General features: G+C 44.5%; 1 protein-coding gene across 7 annotated transcripts in view; it reads right to left on the reverse strand.

Moving 5' to 3' along the window:
* The window catches only part of LOC119952971 (matrix-remodeling-associated protein 7-like), a 116749-nt gene that overhangs the window by 39792 nt on the left and 52912 nt on the right, over positions 1-24045 (reverse strand). For 4 of the 7 annotated variants that reach the window (XM_038776627.1, XM_038776630.1, XM_038776629.1 and 1 more), the window contains exon 2: positions 9251-9323. In XM_038776627.1, coding sequence (XP_038632555.1) covers positions 9251-9323 — 73 coding nt within the window. The remainder of the gene's footprint in view (positions 1-9250; positions 9324-24045) is intronic. The other 3 variants (XM_038776628.1, XM_038776631.1, XM_038776633.1) reach the window with 1 other exon arrangement.

Consider the following 24045-nt stretch of genomic DNA (forward strand, 5'->3'; position numbering starts at 1 on the left):
ACATTAGACTGAAGTGTACAAATCAGGTCAATTTATTCAGGTTTTAGAATATATCCTGTAATAAATTATACATGCCAAGTAATGTGAGAATTACTTTGCAATGGGCAAAGGCGAGAATGAGTAACTATGTTAGAATAGCACAGTTACTTCGTCATGTTAGAGAATAATTAAAGAGACATTGCAGACTAGGCAAATGTAACCCTCACACAGGGGACCAGAACAGTGTGTTATTTAATGTTAAGACTGGAAACTGCTGTGCATTGAGATCAGAGAAACGGAATAATGAGGTGAGACGGATAAATTACTGAAAATCAGTATATAGGATGCTAGCACAGACTTAAAATTTGAAATGGCCTCCTAATCTTCACAAATTCACATTCATTAATGTCTAATGAGAAGTTGGGCAGTGGATCGAAGGGCAAAGGGCGGGGAAGCAAAATTTGCAAGTACATTTGATTTTGTTTGGTTTTTCATTTTCAGTATTGATAGCCAATGGAAATGATTCCCATCAGTTTCATATTGGAGCATAGCTGGGCAGTTGAATCAGTTTTGAATGCTTTAAAACAAAATTATTGGACCATAACTTGCAAATTAGAATTTAATGTACATTTACCTGCTCTTGTATGAATGGTGTTAGAACTCCAAATTGCAGAGCTGCTGGAGGCCAGCATTGAAAGACTCGAATCATTGCAGAAGGAGGCCATTCGGCCCATCAAGTCTGCATCAACCTTCGGCAGGAGCACCTTACTTAAGCCCACACCTCCATCCTATCCGTGACCCCACCTAACCTTTTGGACACCAAGGGGCAACTTAACATGGCCAATCCACCTAACCTGCACATCTTTAGACTGCAGTAAGAAGGCTTACAACACCAGGTTAAAGTCCAACATGTTTGTTTCAAACACTAGCTTTCGGAGCACTGCTCCTTCCTCAGGCAAATGGTGTTGTAAGACTTACTGTGCTCACCCCAGTCCAACGCCAGCATCTCCACATCATGGCATCTTTTGACTGTGGGAGGAAACCAACGCAGACACGGGCAAAATGTGCAAACTCCACACAGATGCAAACTCCACAGACAGTTACCTGAGGCCGGAGTTGAATTGGGCTCCTGGAGGTGAGGCAATTGTGATAACCACTGTGCCACCCATTAAAATTTAATGTGCATTTACCCGTTCTTGTAAATCTTGCAGGCCCCAACACACCAGCCCAGTGGGTTCAACGAGGCAAACATTGCATTACCTGCCATAAAGTAGGCATGTTTAAAGGGACCAGGACAATTGACAAGCTAGGGAGAAGGTCAGAACATGAAATTGGGGACTGCATAGTAGCACATTAGTTAGCACTGCTGCCTCACAGCACCGAGGCCCAGGTTCAATCCCGGCTCTAGGCCACTGTCCGTATGGAGTTTGCACATTCTCCCAGTGTCTGCATGGGTCACATTCCCACAACCCAAAGATGTGCAGGATAGCTGGATTGGCCATGTTAAATTACCCCTCAGTTGGAATTTTGTTTCCTTTAAAAATCCGTAGCTCAAAAGGAGGAGATACCCTCCTTTTGGTATAATGAAACATCAGCTGGGACAGGATATGTTCCAGAAAAGCAGTGCAACAAGCTACTTAAATGCATATTACAAATTGAACAAGGCAACACGAGAGAAATAAAGACCCATTTCCACACCTTTGCCCCATAACCCTGCACAGCACAGTTACTTTTGGAGTCTTCGTCCATACCATCTATAGGCTTAAGCATTGCTACAGTTTTCAGCCAGAAGTGCCGAGTGGATGATTCATCTTTGCCTCCGCCAGGAGGTAGTCAGCATCACAGATGCTGGTCTTCAGCACATTTGATTCACTTGGCGATAAGAAAAAGCAGACGGCACCAGAAACTGCACGGGCACCAAAACAGTAATGTTTTCCTCACCTCTAGTCAAACTGGTCCTGTGCGACAACACGTGACAAATTGCCCAGTTATGTCCTCTACAGCAAAAGCAGGACAAATCCAACTCAGCCAATTACCACCCCATCAGGTGAATTAGGAGACATAGATGGCAGCCATTATAGCCCCTCCAGTTTGCTCCATTTAAAAAAGGTCACGGTTGATCAGGTCGCCGTTCACAACCTTCCTTCATGATCAAGAATCTACCTCTGCCTTAAAAACATTCAGTGATCCCACTTCCAGTAGAACTCCGCCTCTTGCACAACTGAGAAAAAAATTTCTCTTGTCGTATTAGTGCGACCCATAATTTTAAAGCCGTGTTCCCCTAGTTCTAGACTCGCCGGCAAGAGAAAAGATCCTTTCCACATCTACCTGGTCCAGACCATTTCAGGAATTGGCATGTTTCAGTCTGCTCTTGATTATTAAAGTGATGCATTGGGCAGACCGGGGGGGGGGGGGGGGGGCAATCCATAGCACCATCAAGCAACAGTTGCTTAGCAATGACCTTTTTTTAAAAAACTTTTATAGAGTACCCTTTTTCAGCAGGAATTCAGCTGTTGGGGTGGGCAGAGCTACAGATTAGAGTCGAGCAGTGAGTATTTAAATGAGCTGCTTCACTGCTTTAGCAGCAGCCACAGGGTCTTTGGGGATATATTTGAAGAGTAACACCACAGCAAAGCAGTGACCTTATTGGCTGGTGTAGCCACTGCCCAACACAAAATGGAAGATTGCAAGGAATGCAGGGAAAATGGACATGTTGTAAAGCAAACTGCTTGCAAAACGATTGTATATTGGGACGACTGCAGAAACCAGGTTCGACTGTTGCAGAAACCAGACAGGACTGTGAAAAGAAACCAGTTAACATACTAATGAGGTGATACCGGGCGATCCCCAGAAACAATGGAAACAAGTTAAACACAGATCAATACATTCTATGGAAGGCCAGACCCTTTGGAGCCAGAGAAGCCCAAAACAATAAGTCCCAAGAACCGCCCCAGCGACCGAGGAACTGCCCCATGATTGTGGGGTTCAAACATAATCGATTGGGAAGAGACCCAATCGATTCCAAGCAGGTAAGGGAGTCCGCCCAAAGGGGCGCAGACCCCCTGGGACCTATAAAAGAAAGGTCCCACACATGGTTCAGTCTCCTGATCCAGCCTTCGGACAGCAGCCACCAACAAGTAAGTACCTCCCAACGACCGCTACCAGAGATAGACACTCCTGACTCCCTTTTTAATTGATACCAACCTGAAGTCTGCAGACCAGAGCAGAGCAAGAGGCCTTGTTCCCTGACCCAGCAGTTCCTTCGAGATAAGTATTAGTTGTTTAGCGATAGGAGTAAGTTTAATCTTTTTAGCGTGTGCATGGGTAGTTATTATAATTGTATTATAATAAACTCTAGTTGTTTGGACTTACTAATTGGTGCACGGTTTTATTGCTTTGAACTTCACCTTGAAGCTTGTGGCGGTGTCTTAACGGCACCTGGCGACTCCAGAGCTTAGAACAAGAAACAGAGCCAAATTGAGTGTTAAGCACACTCACCCAGAACGACCAACACTGGTAAGGAAAGTGCTCCAATTGACAGTAGCTGGGAGAAATTTAACTCTTTATGCATTGGTACGTATTGTGATTGGCAATTAAAATCTTTATTCCTTTCACTCATTCATTATTTGATATTATATTTGTAATCAGTTAAGGTAAAGTGTAAAAATGGCAGGAGATCCCAGACCAGTGTTATGCTCCTCGTGCTCAATGTTGGAGTTCAGGAACGTGGCCGATGCCCCGACTCCTACCATGTGCAGGAACTATGTCCAGCTGCAGCTACTGTTAGACCGCATGACAGCTCTGGAGCTGCACATGAACTCACTTTGGAGCATCATTTTGGAGGTCATGGATAGCATGTTTAGTGAGTTAGTCAAGCCGCAGATTAGGATTGGTGAGGGAGACAGGGAATGTGTGACCAAAAGGCAAAGAAAGAGCAGGAAGGCAGTGCAGGTGTCCCCTGTAGTCATCTCCCTCCAAAACAGATATACCATTTTAGATAATGTCGAGGGAGATGACTCATCACCGGAAGGCAGTAGTAGCCAAGTTCATGGCACCATGGCTTGCTCTGCTGCACAGAAGGGCGGGAAAAAGACTGGCAGGGTTATAGTCATAGGGGATTCAATCGTAAGGGCACTAGACAGGAGTTTCCGTGGTCGTAAAAGGAGACCCCCGAATGGTATGTTGCCTCACGGGTCAGGGATGTCTCAGATCGGCTGCAGGACATACTGAAGAGGGAGGGTGAACAGCCAGTTGTCGTGGTGCACAGAGGCACAAATGATACATGTAAAAAAGGAGATGAGGTCTTACAATCAGAATTTAGGGAGCTAAAAAGTAGGACCTCAAAAAAGGTAGTAATCTCAGGATTGCTACCAGTGCCACGAGATAATCAGACTAGAAATTCTAGAATAGTCAGAATGAATACGTGGTTTGAGAGATGGTGCAGGAGGGAGGGGTTCAGATTTTTGGGATATTGGAACCGGCTTTGGGGGCGGTGGGACCATTACAAATCAGATGGTCTACACCTGGGCAGAACTGGAACCAATGTCCTAGGGGCTGATTTTGCCAACACTGTTGGAGAGGTTTTAAACCAGATTAGGAAGTTAGAAGTCAGTAAAGAGGCAGCAAAACCAGTATGGTACTAGATAATAAACTCATTGTGACCATGGGGAAGAGTAGACAGGAAAGAGATGATGAATGCTAAAGGGACAGGTGATCTGAGGTGCATTTGTTTTAATGAGAGTGTAGCAGGTAAGGCAGATGAACTTAGGGCGTGGATTAGACCTGGGAATATGATGTTATTGGTATTACTGAGACTTGGTTGAGGGAAGGGCAAGATTGGCAACTAAATATCCCAGGTATAGGTGCTTCAGGAGGGATAGAGAGGGAGGTAAAAGGGGTGGAGGAGTTGCATTACTGGTCAGAGATGATATCACAGCTGTGATTAAGGAGGGCACGATGGAAGATTCGAGCACTGAGGCAATATAGGTAGAGCTAAGAAATAGGAAGGGTGCAGTACATTGTTGGGACTTTACTACAGGCCTCCCAAAAGCCTCCCACAAGTAGACAGATTATAGAAAAATGTAGGAGCAATAGGATGGTCGTGATGGGAGATTTTAACTTCCCCAACATTGAATGGGACTCATGTAGTGTTGGAGGCGTAGATGGAGCAGAATTTGCAAGGAACATCCAGGAGAGTTATTTTTAGAGCAGTATGTAAATAATCCAACTCTGGAAGGGGCCATACTGGACCTGGTATTGGGGAATGATCCCGGCCAAGTGGTTGAAGTTTCAGTCGGTGATTACTTTGGGAATATCAATCACAATTCCGCAAGTTTCAGAAAACTCATGGACAAAGACGAGTGTGGTCCTAAAGGAAGAGTGCTAAATTGGGGAAAGGACAAGTATAAAAATTCAGCAGGAGCTTGGGAATGTGGATTGGGAGCAGCTGTTTAAGGGTATATCCACATTTGAAATGTGGGAGTCTTTTAAGGAAAGGTTGATTAGAGTGCAGGACTAGGGCAAGATTAGGGAACCATGACGGGTGGAATTGAGAGACTAGCCAAGATGGTAAAGGAAGCATACACAAGATCTAGGCGACTTAAAACTGATGAAGCTTTGGAGGAATATCGGAAAAGGAGGACAAATCTGAAACATGCAATAAAGAGGGCTAAAAGGGGTCATGAAATATCTTTGGATAACAGGGTTAAGGAAAATCCCAAAGCCTTTTATTCGTATACAAGGAGCAAGAGGGTAACTAGAGAAAGGATTGGCGCACTCAAAGACAAAAGGAATTTATGCGTCGAGTCAGAGGAAATGAGTGAGCTACTTAAATGAGTACTTTTCATCGGTATTCACCAAGGAGAGGGACATGACGGATGTGGAGGGTAGGGATGGATGTTTAAATACTCTAGGTCAAGTCGGCAAAAGGAGAGAGGATGTGTTGGGTATTCTAAAAGGCATTAAGGTGGACACATCCCCAGGTCCGGATGGGGTCTATCCCAGGTTACTGAGGGAAGCGAGGGACAAAATATCTGGGACCTTAACAGATATCTTTGCAGCATCCTAGAGCACGGGTGAGGTCCCAGAGGACTGGAGAATTGCTAATGTTGTCCCTTTGTTTAAGAAGGGTAGCAGGGATAATCCAGGGAATTATAGACCTGTTGCTTGACGTCAGTGGTAGGCAAACTATTGGAGAAGATACTGAGGGATAGGATCTGTTCACATTTGGAAGATTATTAGTGATAGGCAGCATTGTTTTGTGCAGGGAAGGTCATGTCTTACAAACCTAATAGAATTCTTTGAGGAAGTGACAAAGTTAATTGTTGAGGGAAGGGCTATAGATGTCATACACATGGACTTCAGTAAGGTGTTTGATAAAGTTTCCCATGGCAGGTTGATGGAAAAAATGAAGTCGCATGGGATTCAGGGTGTACTAGCTATATTGATAAAGAACTGGCTGGACAACAGGAGACAGTAGTGGTGGAAGGGAGTGTCTCAAGTGGTGTTCCACAGGGATCCATGCTCGGACCACTGTTGCTTGTGATATACATAAATGATCTGGGTGAAGGCATAGGTGGTCTGATTAGCAAGTTTGCAGATGATACCAAGATTGGTGGAGTTGCAGATAGCAACGGGGACTGTCAGACAATACTGCAAAATATAGATAGATAGATAGATAGAATGGAGAGTTGGCAGAGAAATGGCAGATGGAGTTAAATCCAGGCAAATGAGAGGTGATGCATCTTGGAAGATCCAATTCAAGAGCGGACTATATGGTCAATGGAAGAGTCCTGGGGAAAATTGATGTACAGAGAGATTCGAGAGTTCAGGTCCATTGTACCCTGAAGGTGGCAACGCAGGTCGATAGAGCGGTCAAGAAGGCATACAGCATGCTTGCCTTCATCGGACGGGGTATTGAGTTCAAGAGTCGGCAGGTCATGTTATAGTTGTACAAGACTTTGGTTCGGCCACAATTGGAATACTGCGTGCAGTTCTGGTTGCCACATTACCAGAAGGATATGGTTGCTTTAGAGAGGGTGCAGAAGAGGTTCACCAGGATGTTGCCTGGTATGGAGGGTGCTAGCTGTGAAGAAAGGTCGAATAGATTAGGATTGTTTCCGTTGGAAAGATGGAGGTTGAGGGGGTACCTGATTGAGGTCTACAAAATTATGAGGTATGGACAGGATGGATAGCAACAAGCCTTTTCCAAGAGTGGGGGTGTCAATTTCAAGGGGTCCGGTTTCAAGGTGAGGGGGGGAAAAGTTTAAGGGAAATGTGCATGGAAAGTTTTTTTTTTTTTATAAACGCAGCAGAGGTGGTAGAGACGGGCACGATAGTATCATTTAAGATGCATCTAGACAGAGGGAAGTAGATCCTTGGAAAATTAGTGACAGATTTAGATATAGGATCTGGATCGGCGCAGACTGGGAGGGCCGAAGGGCCTGTTCCTGTGCTGTAATTTTCTTTGTTCTTTGTTCCAATTAATTTTTTCCAATTAAGGGGCACTTTAGCGTGGCCAATCCACCTACCCTGTACATCTTTGGGTTGTGGGGGCGAGACCCACGCAAACACGGGGAGAATGTGCAAACTCCACACGGACAGTGACCCAGAATCGAACCTGGGACCTCAGCGCCGTGAGGCCGCAGTGCGAAGCCACTGCGCCACTGTGGTGCCAATTTAGTAATAACCTGCTCACTGACATGCGGTTTGGGTTCGGCCAGGACAAACCTAATCACAGCCTTGATTCAAACACGGACAAAAGAATGGAACTCCAGGTGAGCGACTGCCCTCAACATCTGGAATGTGTGGTCACCATTTGACTTCCTTAAAATACAATCATTAAATAGTACCATTTATCACCATACTCTGGTGCCTGCCCTCGAATGGCTCTGTATGAAACTCCACCTCTTACTGCTAAAGTGCTCGTCAAGTAAAGCAACATGGTCATTGTGGGACCAAAATCTAACATCTTATGATTAAGCATATCAAAAAAGGTGGTTCTGGTCATTCACATCAATTTGGGCATCTACTTTGAGTTTGAGAAAGACCAACGCAAGATTGTCAAGTGGGGTGGTGGTAGATTTCCTTAAAAAATTGGATTTGAAAAACGATCCCACAGCACTATGCACATTGAGGAAGCTCCTGGAGAATCACCTTAGCATGTGTTAACAAATGCTTAAATCAAGGATACCAATGTCATACAACATTTTTAAATTAAAGAGCATTTCCCCCAACGTCAAGCACAAAATACTTCTACATATCATTCTGGGCAAATCAGTACTGAAAACCTTGGCTAAATCCAAATGATTACCACATGCCCAAGGATGAACAAAAAAGAACCACCTCAAAAAAGTAAATCTTCCATTGTGCACCAAAGGCGGCATGCATGATTCACAAGACCAGGGCCAGAATTCTCGGATCCCGCAGCACGAGCCACTCCGACGTCAACAGGCCACCAGGCCCAGGTGTGCACCCCTTCTTAGGGGGCTAATACTGCACTGGAGGAGTGTCCGCTGCTCGCAGAGGTGCACCACAGCCTGCACGAGTCTGTGCATGTGCGTGGGTTCCCGTCTCCGCACCGGCCTCTGGGCAATATGGCGGAGCCGTACAGGTGCCCGGCATATAGGAACATAGCCAGCACCCCCCCCCCCCCCCCCCCCCCCCCAACAGAATGAGCCCACCCACCCCCCACGGAACAAACCTGCCTGATTGGTAGGCCCGATTGTGGGCCAGGCCACCATAGAGGCACCCCACGAGTCAGATCCCCCCCGCAGCCAGTACTCAAGAGGTCCCGCCGGGTGCGGCCATATGTAACCCACACCGGTGGGACTCACCGAACTCTAGGCATTCGGCCTGTCAAGGCCCGGAGAATCACTGCGGGGGCTGCTTTCAACATCCCCTGACTGGCAGGGGGGCAATCCCACAGGTGACCGAGATTCAGCGGCGGAGAATCGGCAGGCCGGCGTGGCGCGCTTCTCATGCGCCACCCCCCCCCCTCCCCGGTGATTCTCCGACCTGGCACAGGGTCAGAGAATCCCAGCCCAGATACTAAACTTTCAATACCCTTTCATTTGAAGGTTCTCAGTAAAATGTATCGTCCACATGCTCCTCCAAGTGACCTGGAAGGCAGATGTCATGGATGGCTCTCCTTACAAGTTGCATAAACATTTGTGTGCTCCACAAAATCTAAAGAATGTTGACCTGGCCATCAACCACACTAATGTTCCTTTCAGCCACTTTATTAAATGGAAGGATTCAAAGAAAAACAGACCTGGTTTGAACTTACCAGTGCCCTCATCAGGAAGGGATTTTTTAGTATTTTCAATCTCTGCTTCATCTTCTTCCTGGATTAAAAAAAAAAGAGATTGAAGTTAGAATCGTTAACTACCATAAAACCACACCAATATTTCAAAATATCAGCTAGGGAGTACGTTTTCAAAACAAGCTTTCCCTCTGAAAATGGCATTCCAATAATGCAGGCTTCTGAAAAGTTTCAGATTCTTTAAATGCCACTGAGGCTTAAAAGAAAAGTCCATCTGTAACTAAACTGTACTGTTGGAGGGTCATTCTCCAACACGAAAATGCACATGCCAAAATATTTAATGCGTTACGGATTTTCATTTTAAAATAGGTATTTTTATTTTAAAAAAGGTAAATTGAGTTGGATGGCACAAATCATGGAGTAGGATTGAGTGGCCATGACTGGGAGTTAAACATCCAGGGCTGAGATGGAAGGTCAGACAGGAAGGCAAGGGAGGTGCTGTAGCACTGACATTCAGGGCAGTAGTGAGAGATGATATAGGTTCGGAGCAAGATTGAATCCATATGGATGGAAAGGAGAAAAGGTCACCGATGGCCTATCACTGAGGGCGCTCAATAGGGGCAGCATGGTAGCAAGTGGTTAGCATTGTTGCTTCACAGCACCAGGGACTGGGTTTGATTCCCAGCTTGGGTCACAGTGCGGAGTCTGCACGTTCTCCCAGTGTCTGCATGGATTTCCTCCCAAAGATGTGCGTGTTAGGTGAATTGGACATTCTGAATTCTCAGTGTACCCGAACAGGCACCATGTTGCGACTAGAGGCTGTTCACAGTAACTTCATTGCACTGTTATTGTAAGCCTGCCTACTTGTGACACTAATAAAGATTATATTATGAAACAAAGAAATAACTGATGCAATTGTCATGGGGGATTTTAGTCAGCTTGTTGTTTGGTCAAACCAGGTCAGTCAAGGCAGGCACGAGTTCATAGAATCGATGATAGTTTCCTTGAACAGTAAGTAATGGAACTTACAAGGTAATCAGCTATCCTACATCTGATCCTGTGTGATGAGACAGGAATACTTAAGAACATTAGAACTAGGAGCAGGCCATGTGACCCTTCGAGCCTGCTCTGCCATTTTGTGCACTCAGCTCCACATTCCCAGCCAAACACCATAACACTTTATTCTTCAAAAAAACTGTCTTCATCTCAAACATTTAATGAAGGAGCCTTCACTGCTTCACTGGGCAGGGGATTCCATTGAGTCGCAACCCTTTGGGTAATGATCCTATATCGGAAGGAGTGATTATAGTAGGATTTAATTCATGGGTGGAGGGCGAGAAGGTAAAATCCAGTGTCCTGAGCTTAACAAAGGAGTCTACACGGGAGGAGAGAGAAATTGTCAAGATAGACTGGGAGCAAAGATTTGTGGTGTGACAATGGAGAAACAGTGGAGGACTTTCAAAGTGGTTTTTAGTGCTCAGCAAATGTATGTACCAACGAAAAGGAAAGACTGTTGGAAAAGGGATAATCAACCAAGGATATAGAGAGTATCAAATTGAAAGAAAATCCATACAAAGCAGCAAAGATTAGAAGGAAATACTTTAAGGTCAACAGAAGCCACCAAAAAAAAACTAAGATATACACTAGCGTAGTTTATAGCTCAGAATATAACAAAGTTCCTACAAATGTACAAAATGAAAATTTTTTAAAGGGTGGCTAAGATAAACATTGATCCTTTCGAGGACGAGAAGGGGGATTTAATAAATGGGAAAATGACAGGCAAACAGGTATTTTGTCTGTCTTCACAATGGAAGATTAATGGGAAGGATGCTATGGCAGGTGAGGACCTAGAAATTGAGGTAGTGTTGGGCAAGCTAATGGGGCCAAAAGGTAGACAAGACTTCTGGTCCTGATGGAATGCATCCCACAATACCAAAAGAGATGGCAGAGGGAAATAGCAAAGGCACTTGTGGTAATTTACCCAAATTCACTGGACTCTGGGGCAGTTGTGTCAGATTAAAAAAACCTGAGGTAGACAAAAAGGTAGGTAACTTTAGGCCGGTTAGCTTTTCCCTAGTGGGGAAAATGCTTGAATCCATCATGAAGGTAGAAATATTGAGACATCTGGATAGAAATTGTCATTGGGAAGATGCAGCATGGGTTCATGAAAGGCAGGGCACGTGTTTAACTAATTTACTGTAATTCTAGGATGGACAACGGGGAATTTGGTGCATCTGGATTTCCAGAAGGTATTTGACAAGGTATTGCACAAAAAAGGATGCTGCATAAGAAGGTGCATGACATTATGGGTAATGTTATTAGCATCTATATAGAGGATTGGTTAACTAACAGAAAGCAAAGACTGGGGATAAATGGGTTCTTTTCTGGTTGGCAATCAGTGGCTGGTGGTGTGCCTCAGGGATCGGTGCTGAGATTGCCATGGTTTACAATGTACATAGAGGATTTGGAGTTGGGGACCAAGTGTGATGTGTCAAAGTTCACAGATGACACCAAGATGAGTGGTAGAGCAAAATGTGCACAGGACACAGTCTGCAGAGGGATCTCGATAGTTTGAGAGGAAAAGGGTCTGGCAGATGGAGTACAATGTTGGTAAATGGGAGGTCTTCCCAAGTGATGGAAGGGGTCAGTACTATCAAGCTGCCTTTATTCAGCAATAACCTGCTCATGGATGCCGACTTTAGGTTTTGCCTCACCATCTGACCTCATGACAGCCTTCAACAAAATAACTGAATGCTAGAGGCGAGGTGAGACTGACTGCCCTTGCCATCAGGGCAGCAGTTGACCAAGCATGGCATCAAGAAGCCCAAGCAAAACTGCGTGGCCACAGCAGGGTGGGGTGGAGGGGGGAAAAACGCGTAGGTTTGGAGTCTGGCACAAAAAGATGCTTGTGGTTGTTGGAGGTCAGTCATCTTAGTCCCAGGACATCACAACATGGAGGAGATCAGGGTAGTGTCCTCGGCTTAACCACCTTCAGAAGGAAAGGTCAGAAGAAGTAGGGACGCTCTGTGGTGACATCACATGTTCAGCACCATTCGCAACTCCTCTGTGCAAATGAAGCAAGACCTGGGCAATATCTGGGTGAGAATTAATGTATGCACCACAAGTGCCAGGATGACCATCTCCAACAAGATTATCTAACCATTACTCCATGACATTACCAATCAATGAATCCCCGACTAACATCCTGGGGGTTACCACCAATCAGAAACAACTAGACTAGCCATATAAATACTCTGGCTACCAGAGCAGGTAAAAGGCTGGGAATCCGACAGTAACTCACCTCCTGACTCTCCAACTGCCTACCATCAAGTCAAGAAGGTGATGGAACACTCTCCATTTGCCTGGATGATTGCACCTCCAACACCCCAAGAAGCTAGACACCATCCAGGACAAAGCAGCCCGCTGGATTGCTACCCCTTCGACAAATATTCACTCCCTCCACCACTGATACACAGTAGCAGCCGTGTGTACCATCTATGCACTGCAGGAACTTCACATTCCTTAAGCAGCACCTTCCAAACTCGACCACTAGGGCACCTTCCAAACTCACAACCACTACTATCTGGCAGGGCAGCAGATACCAGAGACCACCACCTGGGATATTCCCTTCCAAGCGACTAACCATCCCGAGCAGCTGTCACTTGGTCAAAATCCTGGAAATCCCTCTGCAACAGCTCTGTGGGTGCACATACACCTCAGGGATTGCAATGGTTCATTTGGCAGCGTCATAAACATCTTTAATCTAGCTTTACAAAAAGTGAATGAGAAAGTGTACTTCAAGGCTGCGAATCTAAAAAAAAAAGTGTTTGGTCAAGCTAGTGGTGCCATCTAATTATGCTATTGTAAATTATAACTGAAAGGGCAGTGCGGTAGCACAGTGGTTAGCATTGTTGCCTCACAGCACTATGGTCCCAGGTTTGATCCTGGTCCTGAGATGGAGTTTGTGCACATTCTCCTCATGTTTGCATGGGCTTTGCCCACACAACCCAAAGATGTGCAAGGTAGGTGAATTGGCCATGCTAAATTGCCCCTTAATTGGAAAAAAATTAATTGGGTACTTATAAATTGTAACAGAAGATCAAGTTAATATTTCTACTGGAATGGAACCCTTTTAAGTAAGCATGGATGAACAGAGTCACTGCTAATTAGTTTTGAAAAAACATTTTAAAAAAGTGAATATAATACAATACTCTCCTTCAACCCACCTACAGCTTCACAAAACGTAAGCACGTTTAAGAACACAAGTCACAAAATATATCTTGGGCATAATGTTCTCCGTAAACACATTCCCTGTAAGCCAGTAGGCCACCAGACATACACACTTGAAAACCAAGTGGCATTGCCACAGAATTCAACTGGTGGGTTTCTCACCAAATTCCCCCAGGTGATTATTACACTTACACAACTGGACTCCAGCTTCCACACAAACTCCACTCAAAAGACACACCATAGAATTTTCTTCTAAATAATGCTGTCAGCTATTTTAGCAAGGGACCTCTTCCAGGATTTTAAACACTTGGGCATTTTGTCTGCCTTGAATTGCCCTATGCATTCAAGCTTGCACGCAATCTCAGGTACACCAATCTTGTACTATTGCTACACAGGCTGCAAGCTATCATGAACCGTTGGCTTCTCACTTGCCAACTTCACCAGGTCTACACTTCAGCACAGCATTTAACTGAGCTTCTATCTTCCCCTTTAACGTCAATGTACCTTGTTCAAATTCCAGTTCCTTTTTCTACAGTCTTACTGGGACCTGCTTTCATTCCTGGTTCCTAGAGCCATGATTTTTTTCTGGGACTTGCTCCCATAATTCCATTGACTTCTGCTTCTGGCAGAGCCGAGAGCCATTTCCTCTCCAGCTGCTCAGCTCCTTCTGCCTTGGTCCACTCCAAACAAAAAAAGTCCAACTTCTGTGGCCCTGTTGCCAAGCAACAGCCTAGTTTTTCCACACCATTTGCCCTTCACGTCATAAACGGCATGACAGTTTGGAATGAAACCAAAACCCCCATATATGCAAACATTTTTTTTAAATTTAGAGTACCCAATTAATTTACTTCCAATTAAGGGGCAATTTAGCATGGCCAATCCACCTAGCTTGCACATCTTTTGGGTTGTAGGGGCGAAACCCATGCAAACACGGGGAGAACGTGCAAACACCACACTAACAGTGACCCAGAGCTGGGATCGAACCTGGGATCTCGGCGCCGTGAGGCTGCAGTGCTAACCCACTGCACCACCTTGCTGCCCTTCAAACATCTTGTTTTAATAGTTTCTTACACAAACACAATAATTAAATTCACTCAAATCTTAGTTCTAATATCCAACAGTACAATATATAAACTTGCATTGACCTTACAAGCCTACAACTTAAACAGGATTTGAAAGTCAATTCAGCACTAATTTGAGTTTGTGTTTTTCTGCTTCTAATGTTGAGTCATAGATGTGCATTGGTTACTTCAGCAACATGGGAAACATCTCTTCCCCACCCCCTCCCAGAGTCTATGTTCACGAGCTATCAGAACCATATTTATGAATTCCACCTACCTGCTCATCCCCAACTGCCAGGTCTTGCATTTAGCATACTCAAGCAACCAAGTAACCCAAGTAGGTATATTCCAAGAATTGGGTAAAGTTATCCACATGGCTATATCTTCTATTTATGGTATTTCCATCTCTCACAGCAAATTAGCCAACAAAATCCGTACAGATCTGTCATGTGGATTAATCCAAGGAATGGAAGGCAATAGACGACACAAACTCCTTTCCTTAGCCACCAAGGGTACAGACTTCCACTTCAAGTCTTGACCAAAATATCCTGCACCTCAAAACGGGACAGCGTTTTATTGCATGGACTGGTCCTTTAGCACACTTCTAATAAATACTGATGTTTCTTTCTGTTAGCACATATTCCCTTCTATGTACTCAGACCACTTCGCACTCATGGCAACCTTTGTTCAAATGCGGACCAGAGCACGAATCCCAGATGAGGCTGGTAGAGCGCAGCATTAAGGAGAGTTGCAAAAAAATTAAAATAAGGCAATGCAAATCCAGGGTTCCTGGCACAAAAAGGCAGTTGTGCTCATTGGAGGCAAATTATTGTAACCCCTGGACATCACTGCCCTGGGGCAATGGCCCAAAGTCCAGCCATCTTCACCATTTTGATCTGCTTTCTGATGAGATCAGGGCTCATGTAGCTAGATCTAGATATTCATCTTCTTTGCTGGAACTAATTTCTCCAGACAAAAAAGTGAAGCAATGACCAAAGCCAATTAAAACCATCTCCATGCCATTCAAGATATTCTCACTGTTAATTCCCATCATCCTGGGCATTACAATGGTCCACAACTTTACCTGGACTATCCACAATTACTGCGGCTACAGTGACATCAGGGGTATATCCTGGCTCCCTAGAAATTTTCTTTAAAAAGCACAAAGATGATCAGGAATGCACATCTGGATGGTTGCAGCTCCAACAAAAACTGCAACACAATTCAGGATTTAAAAAATTAGCCTACAAGATCAGCATCTGACCAATGCCCAGCAGCGACAATGCCCCACCCATTCAAGTAACGTGGGGTCATCACCTGCAGGTTTGGAGTTACATACATACCTAACCTGGAAGTAGACAGTCCTCCCTTCAGTCACTGGGTCAAGATCCTCCAGCAGCAGGACACCACAATGAGCAATGCAACCCAAGGCAATGGCTACCACCACATTGCCAACGGCAACAAGTTTTGGGCTGGTTAGAAACACTTGCAGCTCATGGTTTAGAAACCTCAGAATTGTTTCTACACTATTTTGTGCATTCCACTGATGAAAAGGGAGGAAATTTGGTCATTGACTTAATGGCCAGCATTAATGCCCAATATTATACCACAAATGGCTTTGTAACCAGTGCATCTCACATATTCCAAGAGGCTGCAAAATGTCAAACAAACATTAGCATTCCAAAATTAGTTTTAGGCTGTAATAGTTAGAACGGCTGACTCCCTTCCAAAAGTAAATGGTCATCAAAACAGAACATGATTTGAAAGATCTGTTCCACAGCCAACAGCCAAAAGTAGTCCCAAGACTACAGCAGTGGTATTTCAAACATCAACATTCCAGACCTTTCCCAGAGAATACTTAAAAGCAACAGCACATGAATACTTACAATATAAAGCCATTGAAAAAAGCTGCTGCAAAAAGGTCCTTTCTTGATAAATATTGGCAGCATTGCCCTATTAAAAAACGTTACTTCTTGGTCAGTTATAATGTAGCTGGCTAGAATGGGCAGCATGGTACCACAGTGGTTAGCACTGTTGCTTTACAGCACCAGGGTCCCAGGTTCAATTACCGGTTTGGGTCACTGCCTGTGTGGAGTCTACACATTCTCCCCATGTCTGCGTGTGTTTCCTCCCACAAGTCCCAAAAGACGTGCTTGTTAGATGAATTGGACATTCTGAATTCTCCCTGTGTAACCAAACAAGCGCCAGAGTGTGACTAGGAGATTTTCACAGTAACTTCACTGCAGTAAGCCTACAGTCATCGATATTGTTCCATGCCTGACCCATACAGCATCGTTCAAGTGCAGGCCACCATCTAACAATGTTATATTTGAATGCTAGGAAGTAACCATTTTAGAATTGTACAGACCAAAAATGCTTGCTTCATTTAAAATTCAAAAAGCCTCAATTATTTTTTTTAAAGAACATAGAACATATAGTGCAGAAGGCCATTCGGCCCATCGAGTCTGCACCGACCCACTTGAAGCCTGCACTTCCACCCTATCCCCATAACCCAATAATCCCTCCCAACCTTTTTGATCACTAGGGGCAATTTATCATGATCAATCCATCTAACCTGCACATCTTTGGACTGTGGGAGGAAACCCACGTAGACACAGGGAGAACATGCAGACTCTGCGCAGACAGTGACCCAGCATGGAATCGAACCTGGGACCCTGGCGCTGTGAAACCAGTGGTATCCACTTGTGCTACCGTGCAGTAGGATGTGACTATTTCCTCATGCATGGAGCTGAACTGAAACAGCACAGAGGATAAAGCCAATCAGCTCAAACCAGATGCTCTCATGAGCTGCAGTCACTTTAAAATCACTTTCAATTTTATAAAAGAAAATCGCTTGAAATCGATTTTAATCCAGTGTGGGCAACCTGCGGCCCAATGGGTTCTCACTGCAGCCTGCAAAACATGTTGAGGGAGTGAGCAGAGAGAGGACGAGGTAAAAAAAAAAAGTTAGCATTAGTGAAGTTCAGCAAACACTATTACAGTAACTTCCCACATGATCTCTCTAAAGTATGTGGTTCAGCAGTTTAGGACTGGGAGAAGTGGACTCAGGGCATTACATGTCCTTTATTTAAATTGCCAGAATGGAACACTTCTCAACACCCTTGGCTGTGGAGAAGATAAAGATCACCAAAACTGCTTATATACTCATCAGTATACACTGCAACCTACCACAAGTGAAGATACAAAATGTGATCATCAGTGATAAAGGATCAGACTTATAGATGGAAGGTACACAGATCAGAGGGCAACTGGAATGGTGTACCAAATAAACTTAATGCCTTCAAGATGGGGGTGGGAGAAACAAGGGAAGGGCAAAATAAATCCTTGCAGCATCTCAAATTGAGGAAGCATGCATTAAGGAATGACAGTAACTAGACATTGCATCCTTTAATATGCTAATATGCTTGCCAGGAGGCTAGTATATAAATCTGACAGTATAGTTTTTTGGAACAAGGAATGGATGCAAGAATGCCCATGTATCATCACTTCAGACTAACTTCTAGACATTGCTATACTAATAAGCTGCTGTATGAAGTCCATGGTTTTGTTCACTGGCTGTGTCTTGGTAATTAAATGAAGCAGGAGTGTTACGTTGCAATTAAGATCTTCCAATTTTACCTTCAAAGGACTGAGTCGGTTGTAGAAGCAATTAAAACAGCAGCCAAACAGCCTCCTCTTCACATCTATGAAGATTTGCTAAACTATTTGAATTTTGTTTTGATCTTGTTGAAATAAGGTCACTTTGATTGTTAATAAATCCACAGTTGCCTAGGGTTACAGGATGTAGGTTCATGCTTGCAAATCCCTACATAGCATTCCTGATCTTTGCCAGGCCATCAGCCAGACAAAAGATGCAGAACATTTCAATCCATGCCACTCTTTGCTAATTCTTTGTCACCAATGGGAGTGTTGGGAGAGAGAAGAAATGGTGCACAGTTTACACATGCGAGAATGGAGATGGGAAAGATCAGAGGGCAGAGCTCAAGATGTGCTTTTCCAATTAGATGAAAATTACTGCGTCAGTGCTTCAGTAATGACAAGATGTCAGCTAAATTTGAACAAACAAAAATGCTGGAAACAATTGACGGGCAATATCTGCAAAGAGCATTTCAGGGAAAAAAAAAAAATCACATTTCAGATACGGGTAAATTTAGAGGCAAACATGGTCACGACACTCTGGGTTGCACAATCAATTCCAGTGCACGAGTTGCAACACAGGCAAAATGGCAGCACGTGGCGCAGTGAGCACTGCTGCCTCGCAGCACCGAGGACGCGGGTTCGATTCCAGCCCACTGCACATTCTCCCAGTGTCTGCGTGGGTCTCACCCACACAACCCAAAGATGTGCACAGTAGCTGAATTGGCCATGCTGCAATTGCTCCTTAATTGTATACTCAAATCTCAAATATATTTTAAAAAATTAAACCAATATTTTTTTTTATTTCGTAAGACTGAGACGGTACCTTGCTCAAGGAGTGATTTCATTAAGAAATTAGGATATGGTACATTGAAACAAATGTTATTACTAAATAATATTAAAATTTCTTGAGCCATTTTCTTTAATAACAACTACCCCACTCAAAAACCATCTCAGCTTTTAGTCCATAGTTTAAATGCAGTTAGCGCTCAGGAATACACTGATGTCTGAGATTCCACCAAGGCCTGAAACAGGTTAGAACCATGCAGAAACTTTGGCTGTATTTCTTCAGAAGCTGGTTCTCGCTCAGCTTGTAAACATTCTTCTGAACCAGTTGGAAATAAGCTAAGAGTCTAGCTCCAGATATCTCTGAACTGAGATGTTCTACTTTTGCTCACATCTCCAACTAAAACTCACTGTTTTCCTGTAAAATGCCCGACACCTTGGCTTCTCCCAGTAATTATGTTTTACCGAGCTGAAATCCAACTCCAGAGAATAGCCTTAATCCAAACATTCCATTAGTTCAACCTTAACGATTCTTCGTACCCCTGCCTCCCAAAATCTTTCAACCCAAGATTCTTTATAAAACACTTACAGGCTCTTAATCCTTACAGCACCAAATATCTATAATATTACATTCACCACAAGTATCTGTGGTAGTATGGCTAGGGAGATCACATTACCTTAGAACCAAGCTGCCATTGGTACAGGCAAGTCATGTGCCGTGTTGCGCTAACAATTGCACACCGAAACACGAAACGGTACAAAAGAGGCTTTATTACCGTGAGATGTTGTTACCTCAAGTGGAGCTGTAAAATGGCAACTCAGGAGACCTCATGGATATTTATACTGCTCCGGTGGGCGGAGCTAGCCGGCAGGGGCTTACCAACAAACTATGCAGGGGCTTACCAACAAATCTATAATAGCCAGTACTATTGTATATCCCCTAATAGAGGCACACACATATATACACAGAGTGGTATTACCACATGCCGCTCTGCCAATTGGCTGTGGCTAGTCATGTGACTCCACCGTTTGGCCGAGGGGATGATTATAAAAGCTCGTACTATGCGGCAGTCGGCCTTTCCTTGTACAACCACTGCAGGGCTCACATCTAGCTTATATTAGAATCCTCTCTACGACTGGTGTCAGATTGATGGTAGATCAGTATCACAATTAAATGGACAGAAAATCTAACTATTTCCTACCCCTTTGTCAACCCGTCCCCCACCCCTGTTGCCCCACAGGTCTGCCAAGTTCTCAAAGCATCACACAGGAAGCAATCAATCACTGTCAGGCAGAACACTTGCCTTGGCCAACCCTACTAGTTGGCAGTTAACCAACTGACCAGACTCCCTCCAAAGTTGGTTCCCAACATCCACCCAGTGCCAAAGATTTCAGCTTCTCCTTTCCAAAACCTGGGAACATGTCCTGGCAAACAGGCTGTTTCAACAGAGTCTTCTGCTTAAAAAAAAAGGTACACAGAATGGGAAACAAAAAAAGAGGCAGGACAAAAAAGGTGAACAGGCAGAGGTGTGGTATGGACGATTGGGGAGAATGTGAACACAAGTCCAGAAAAAAAAACCATTTACAAGAATTCAAAGAGCAATCCAAAAGCTAGATAGCTAATGGAAATTGCACAAAGCTACATAGATTTGCTTGGATGTTACAAGATGATTTTTCCAAGTTGCCAACATCTTGCTATTAATTGCTAAGCTTTTATTTATTTATTTATTTATTTATTTATTTAATCCCACCACACACATCTTCAGAGTCCATGTGGTGCCAATGTGCCCAAGGGGAATTTAACTTGCATATGCATCTATTCAAAAATGATCCCTTCTGGAATGTATTTACCCAAGTACAGGATGGTACAATTCTCACCAGGACCTCTACTTCCAGAACAAAGAAAGATTTTACATAAAAGTAATGCACAATTTTCCTTCAATGGCCTGTAGAGGACTGATATCACATCACAGAAATACAGCTATGTTTAGAGACAGATTAACTGCACCTTGGTGCAGTCCAGGAGCTTGCTCCTCGGGGGTAGTACTGATCAACAAGCTCAGTACCCAATCCTCTATATAACTGATGACAACAATTGGAAGGTGCACTGTTGCAGGGGGTTGCTCAATTAGCCCAGAGAGAAGACTTCTGATTCATACTAGATTCAAGAGATTTCTTATTTGCATTACAGACATGGTTCGCCAGGTTTAAAATCCATTCAACAATTGGCACACCATCTACAATGTCATTTGTGACTCTTGTCCCTCATTGTGATGTGTATTCCAGTGCTTCATCAAATCACATCCAGGAGAAATGTCTCCTGGACTCGCTGCTGTGCATCATGCTCAAAAGCCATCCAATTGCCACCATTGTGAAAAAACAGCTGTGATCTTCCACTCATTTACAACTGGAGGCCTGCCTCCCTCTTCAGCAGCTATCAGAATGACACTATTTGAAGCGCATCCCACAAGAGTAAAGCACGTAATAAAATCAGTTATCTTGTGTACATTTGGTCCATATGTTAAGAATAAAAATTCAGCAAAAGCCAGTTTTATAGCATGGTGCTTTTAAAATTAGACATTTAACTGCACTCATTATTAAATGTCTATTTCAATTTTCTTTTAACTAAATATTTTAGAGGTATTTTCAGTATAGTAACAAAATAAACAATATACATGAAACCATAAAAAGTGCAAAAGCCATTTACCTTTTGTACAGGTCCCACCCGACTAAACTAATTTCCTCCCCCCCACCCCCCTTCCGCTGACGATTAATTTCACGCAAAGTCGACGAACGGTTGCCACCTCCGGGTCAACCCTAACAGTGACCCTCACAAGGCGAACTTTATTTTCTCCAAACAAACAGAAAGCTAGCCATGTCCGATAGCCAGGTCTCTGACTTTGGGGGCTTGGAATCCCTCCATGCTAACGGTATCTGTCTCCGGGCTACCAGGGAAGCAAAGGCCAGAACGTTTGCCTCTTTCTCCTCCTAGATTCCTGGGTCTTCCAACACCCCGAAAATCACCACCTCTGGACTCAGCGCCATCCTTGTTTTTAAACACCGTGGACATGACATCTGCAAACCCCTGCCTGAATCCCCTAAGCTTCGGGCATGTCCAGAACATGTGGATATGGTTCGCCGGTCCTCCCGCACATTTTGCACACCCGTCCTCAACCCCAAAGAATCTGCTCATCTGGGCCACTGTCATGTGAGCCCGGTGAACAACCTTAAATTTTATCAGGCTGAGTCTGGCATATATTACGGACGCGTTGACTCTACTTGACGCTTCTGCCCATAGACCATCCTCTATCTCATTTCCAAGCTCCTCCTCTCACTTGCATTTCAGCTCCTCGGTCTGCGTCTCCTCAGACCCCCATAAGTTCCTTCTAAATGTCAGAGACGCTGCCTTCTTGTATGCACCCTCTGGAAACTAGCCTGTCCTGAATCCCCCTTAGTGGTAGGAGCGGGAAGGTGGACACCTGTTTACGAAGGAAGTCCTGCACCTGCAGACACCCGAATTTGTTTCCCCTCACCAACCCAAATGTTTCCTCCAACGCCCTTATACGCGGAAAGCTCCCCTCTATAAACATATCCCCCACACTCTCAATCCCCGCTCTCCGCCATAACCAGAACCCCCCCCCCCCCCCCCCCCCCCCCCCGTCCAAACTCCCCGGGGCAAACCAGTATTATCACAGATTGGGGCCCAAACTGATGCTCCCACTGGCCGCCCCCACTGGTCCCAAACTCTCAGGGCCGCCACTACCACTGGACTGGTGGAGTACCGTGCCGGAGTACCGTGCCGGAGGGAACGGCAGAGGCACAGTCACCAACGCCCCCAAACTGGTACCCTTACATGAAGCTGCCGTCTATTTCAATTTTGATTGAAACTATTTCACAAGGTCAGAGAATGAAGGGCCAATTAGCCCATGGTATGGGACTAGTTCTTGCAGTGCAGCCTAGATTATAGGATTCCACTAAATTACATCTCCATTTATCCCAGTTGTTCAGAAGTTGGTGCCCTCAGTTTACAGATTTTTGGGGGATTTGACTAGTCTCCTTTGGGCTTGTTCCAACAACAGCTTTTCTAATCTGTCCACAATCTCCACAAAGTGCTGCCATTCTCACACCATCTCTTCTTTACCTGCTTTCAAGGCCTGGACAATTAGTCAAGGTTTAGCCAACTCCCTTGCTTCAAAACATGTCAAGGAACCCCCACTATAGATGAAAAAAGCTACTTAGTTCCATGTACACTGCTGCATCTTTTGCTCATGCAACTTTAAATATTGCACAGGTGAGCTTATATTGCTTCTTCGCATCAAAATGCATCTTTTGCACAAAAGAGCCCGAAACCCCAACTCCCTTCCCGTCCATAAATCAGGAACTTAAATTTGATAAAGGGTTCAAAGATTGAACATGGCCTTTAGGGTCATGATCTGTGAAGCACACGTAATATGTTCATGCTGAAAATGCATTCATGCCAGAGTTACCAAGGCACCAGACCCAACGCCCCGAGTGGATGACGTTTAGTGCTGCTTTCTACAAACTTGAGCCATGGAGCCCCTGGGTAGTTGAGCTCTGGACAGGGTGGTAAACTGGCACCCATGATGCCACCTGGGAATGCCATGGTGCTGGCAGGTGTGTGTCAAGGGGAGGGGCCTCAAGGACTCACTAGGTTCGGGCATTGGGGCTGACTACAGGCCATGGCGCCTCTATTTTCTTCCTGTACTAGTGAGCAGAGCTCATTAGTGATGGAAGTGTGGCCTCAGAGCATTCCTCACAGGCCCAGGAATGAAGCCAGGTCCTGCTAAATAATAAAGTTAATCTCGGCGCTGGGAGACCTGTACTAAATGCACCCAACACTGGACTTTTAAAAAGCACACCCAACATCAGAGCTGCTGCTGCGAAAATAGATATGCCTTTTCTGGGTTTCTCCCCAAGCCAACCGCCCACCTTGATCTGTTTTCTTTAATGATTGGGCCTCAGATTACCTGTAGTTATCAGAACCTGGCATTTGAACATGATCTTCTAAACAGTCTTTAGTTTGCAGTTTATCTAGGTGTGACACTGGCC

This window comes from Scyliorhinus canicula, chromosome 18 (assembly GCF_902713615.1).
Source record: "Scyliorhinus canicula chromosome 18, sScyCan1.1, whole genome shotgun sequence".
Lineage (NCBI taxonomy): Eukaryota > Metazoa > Chordata > Chondrichthyes > Carcharhiniformes > Scyliorhinidae > Scyliorhinus > Scyliorhinus canicula.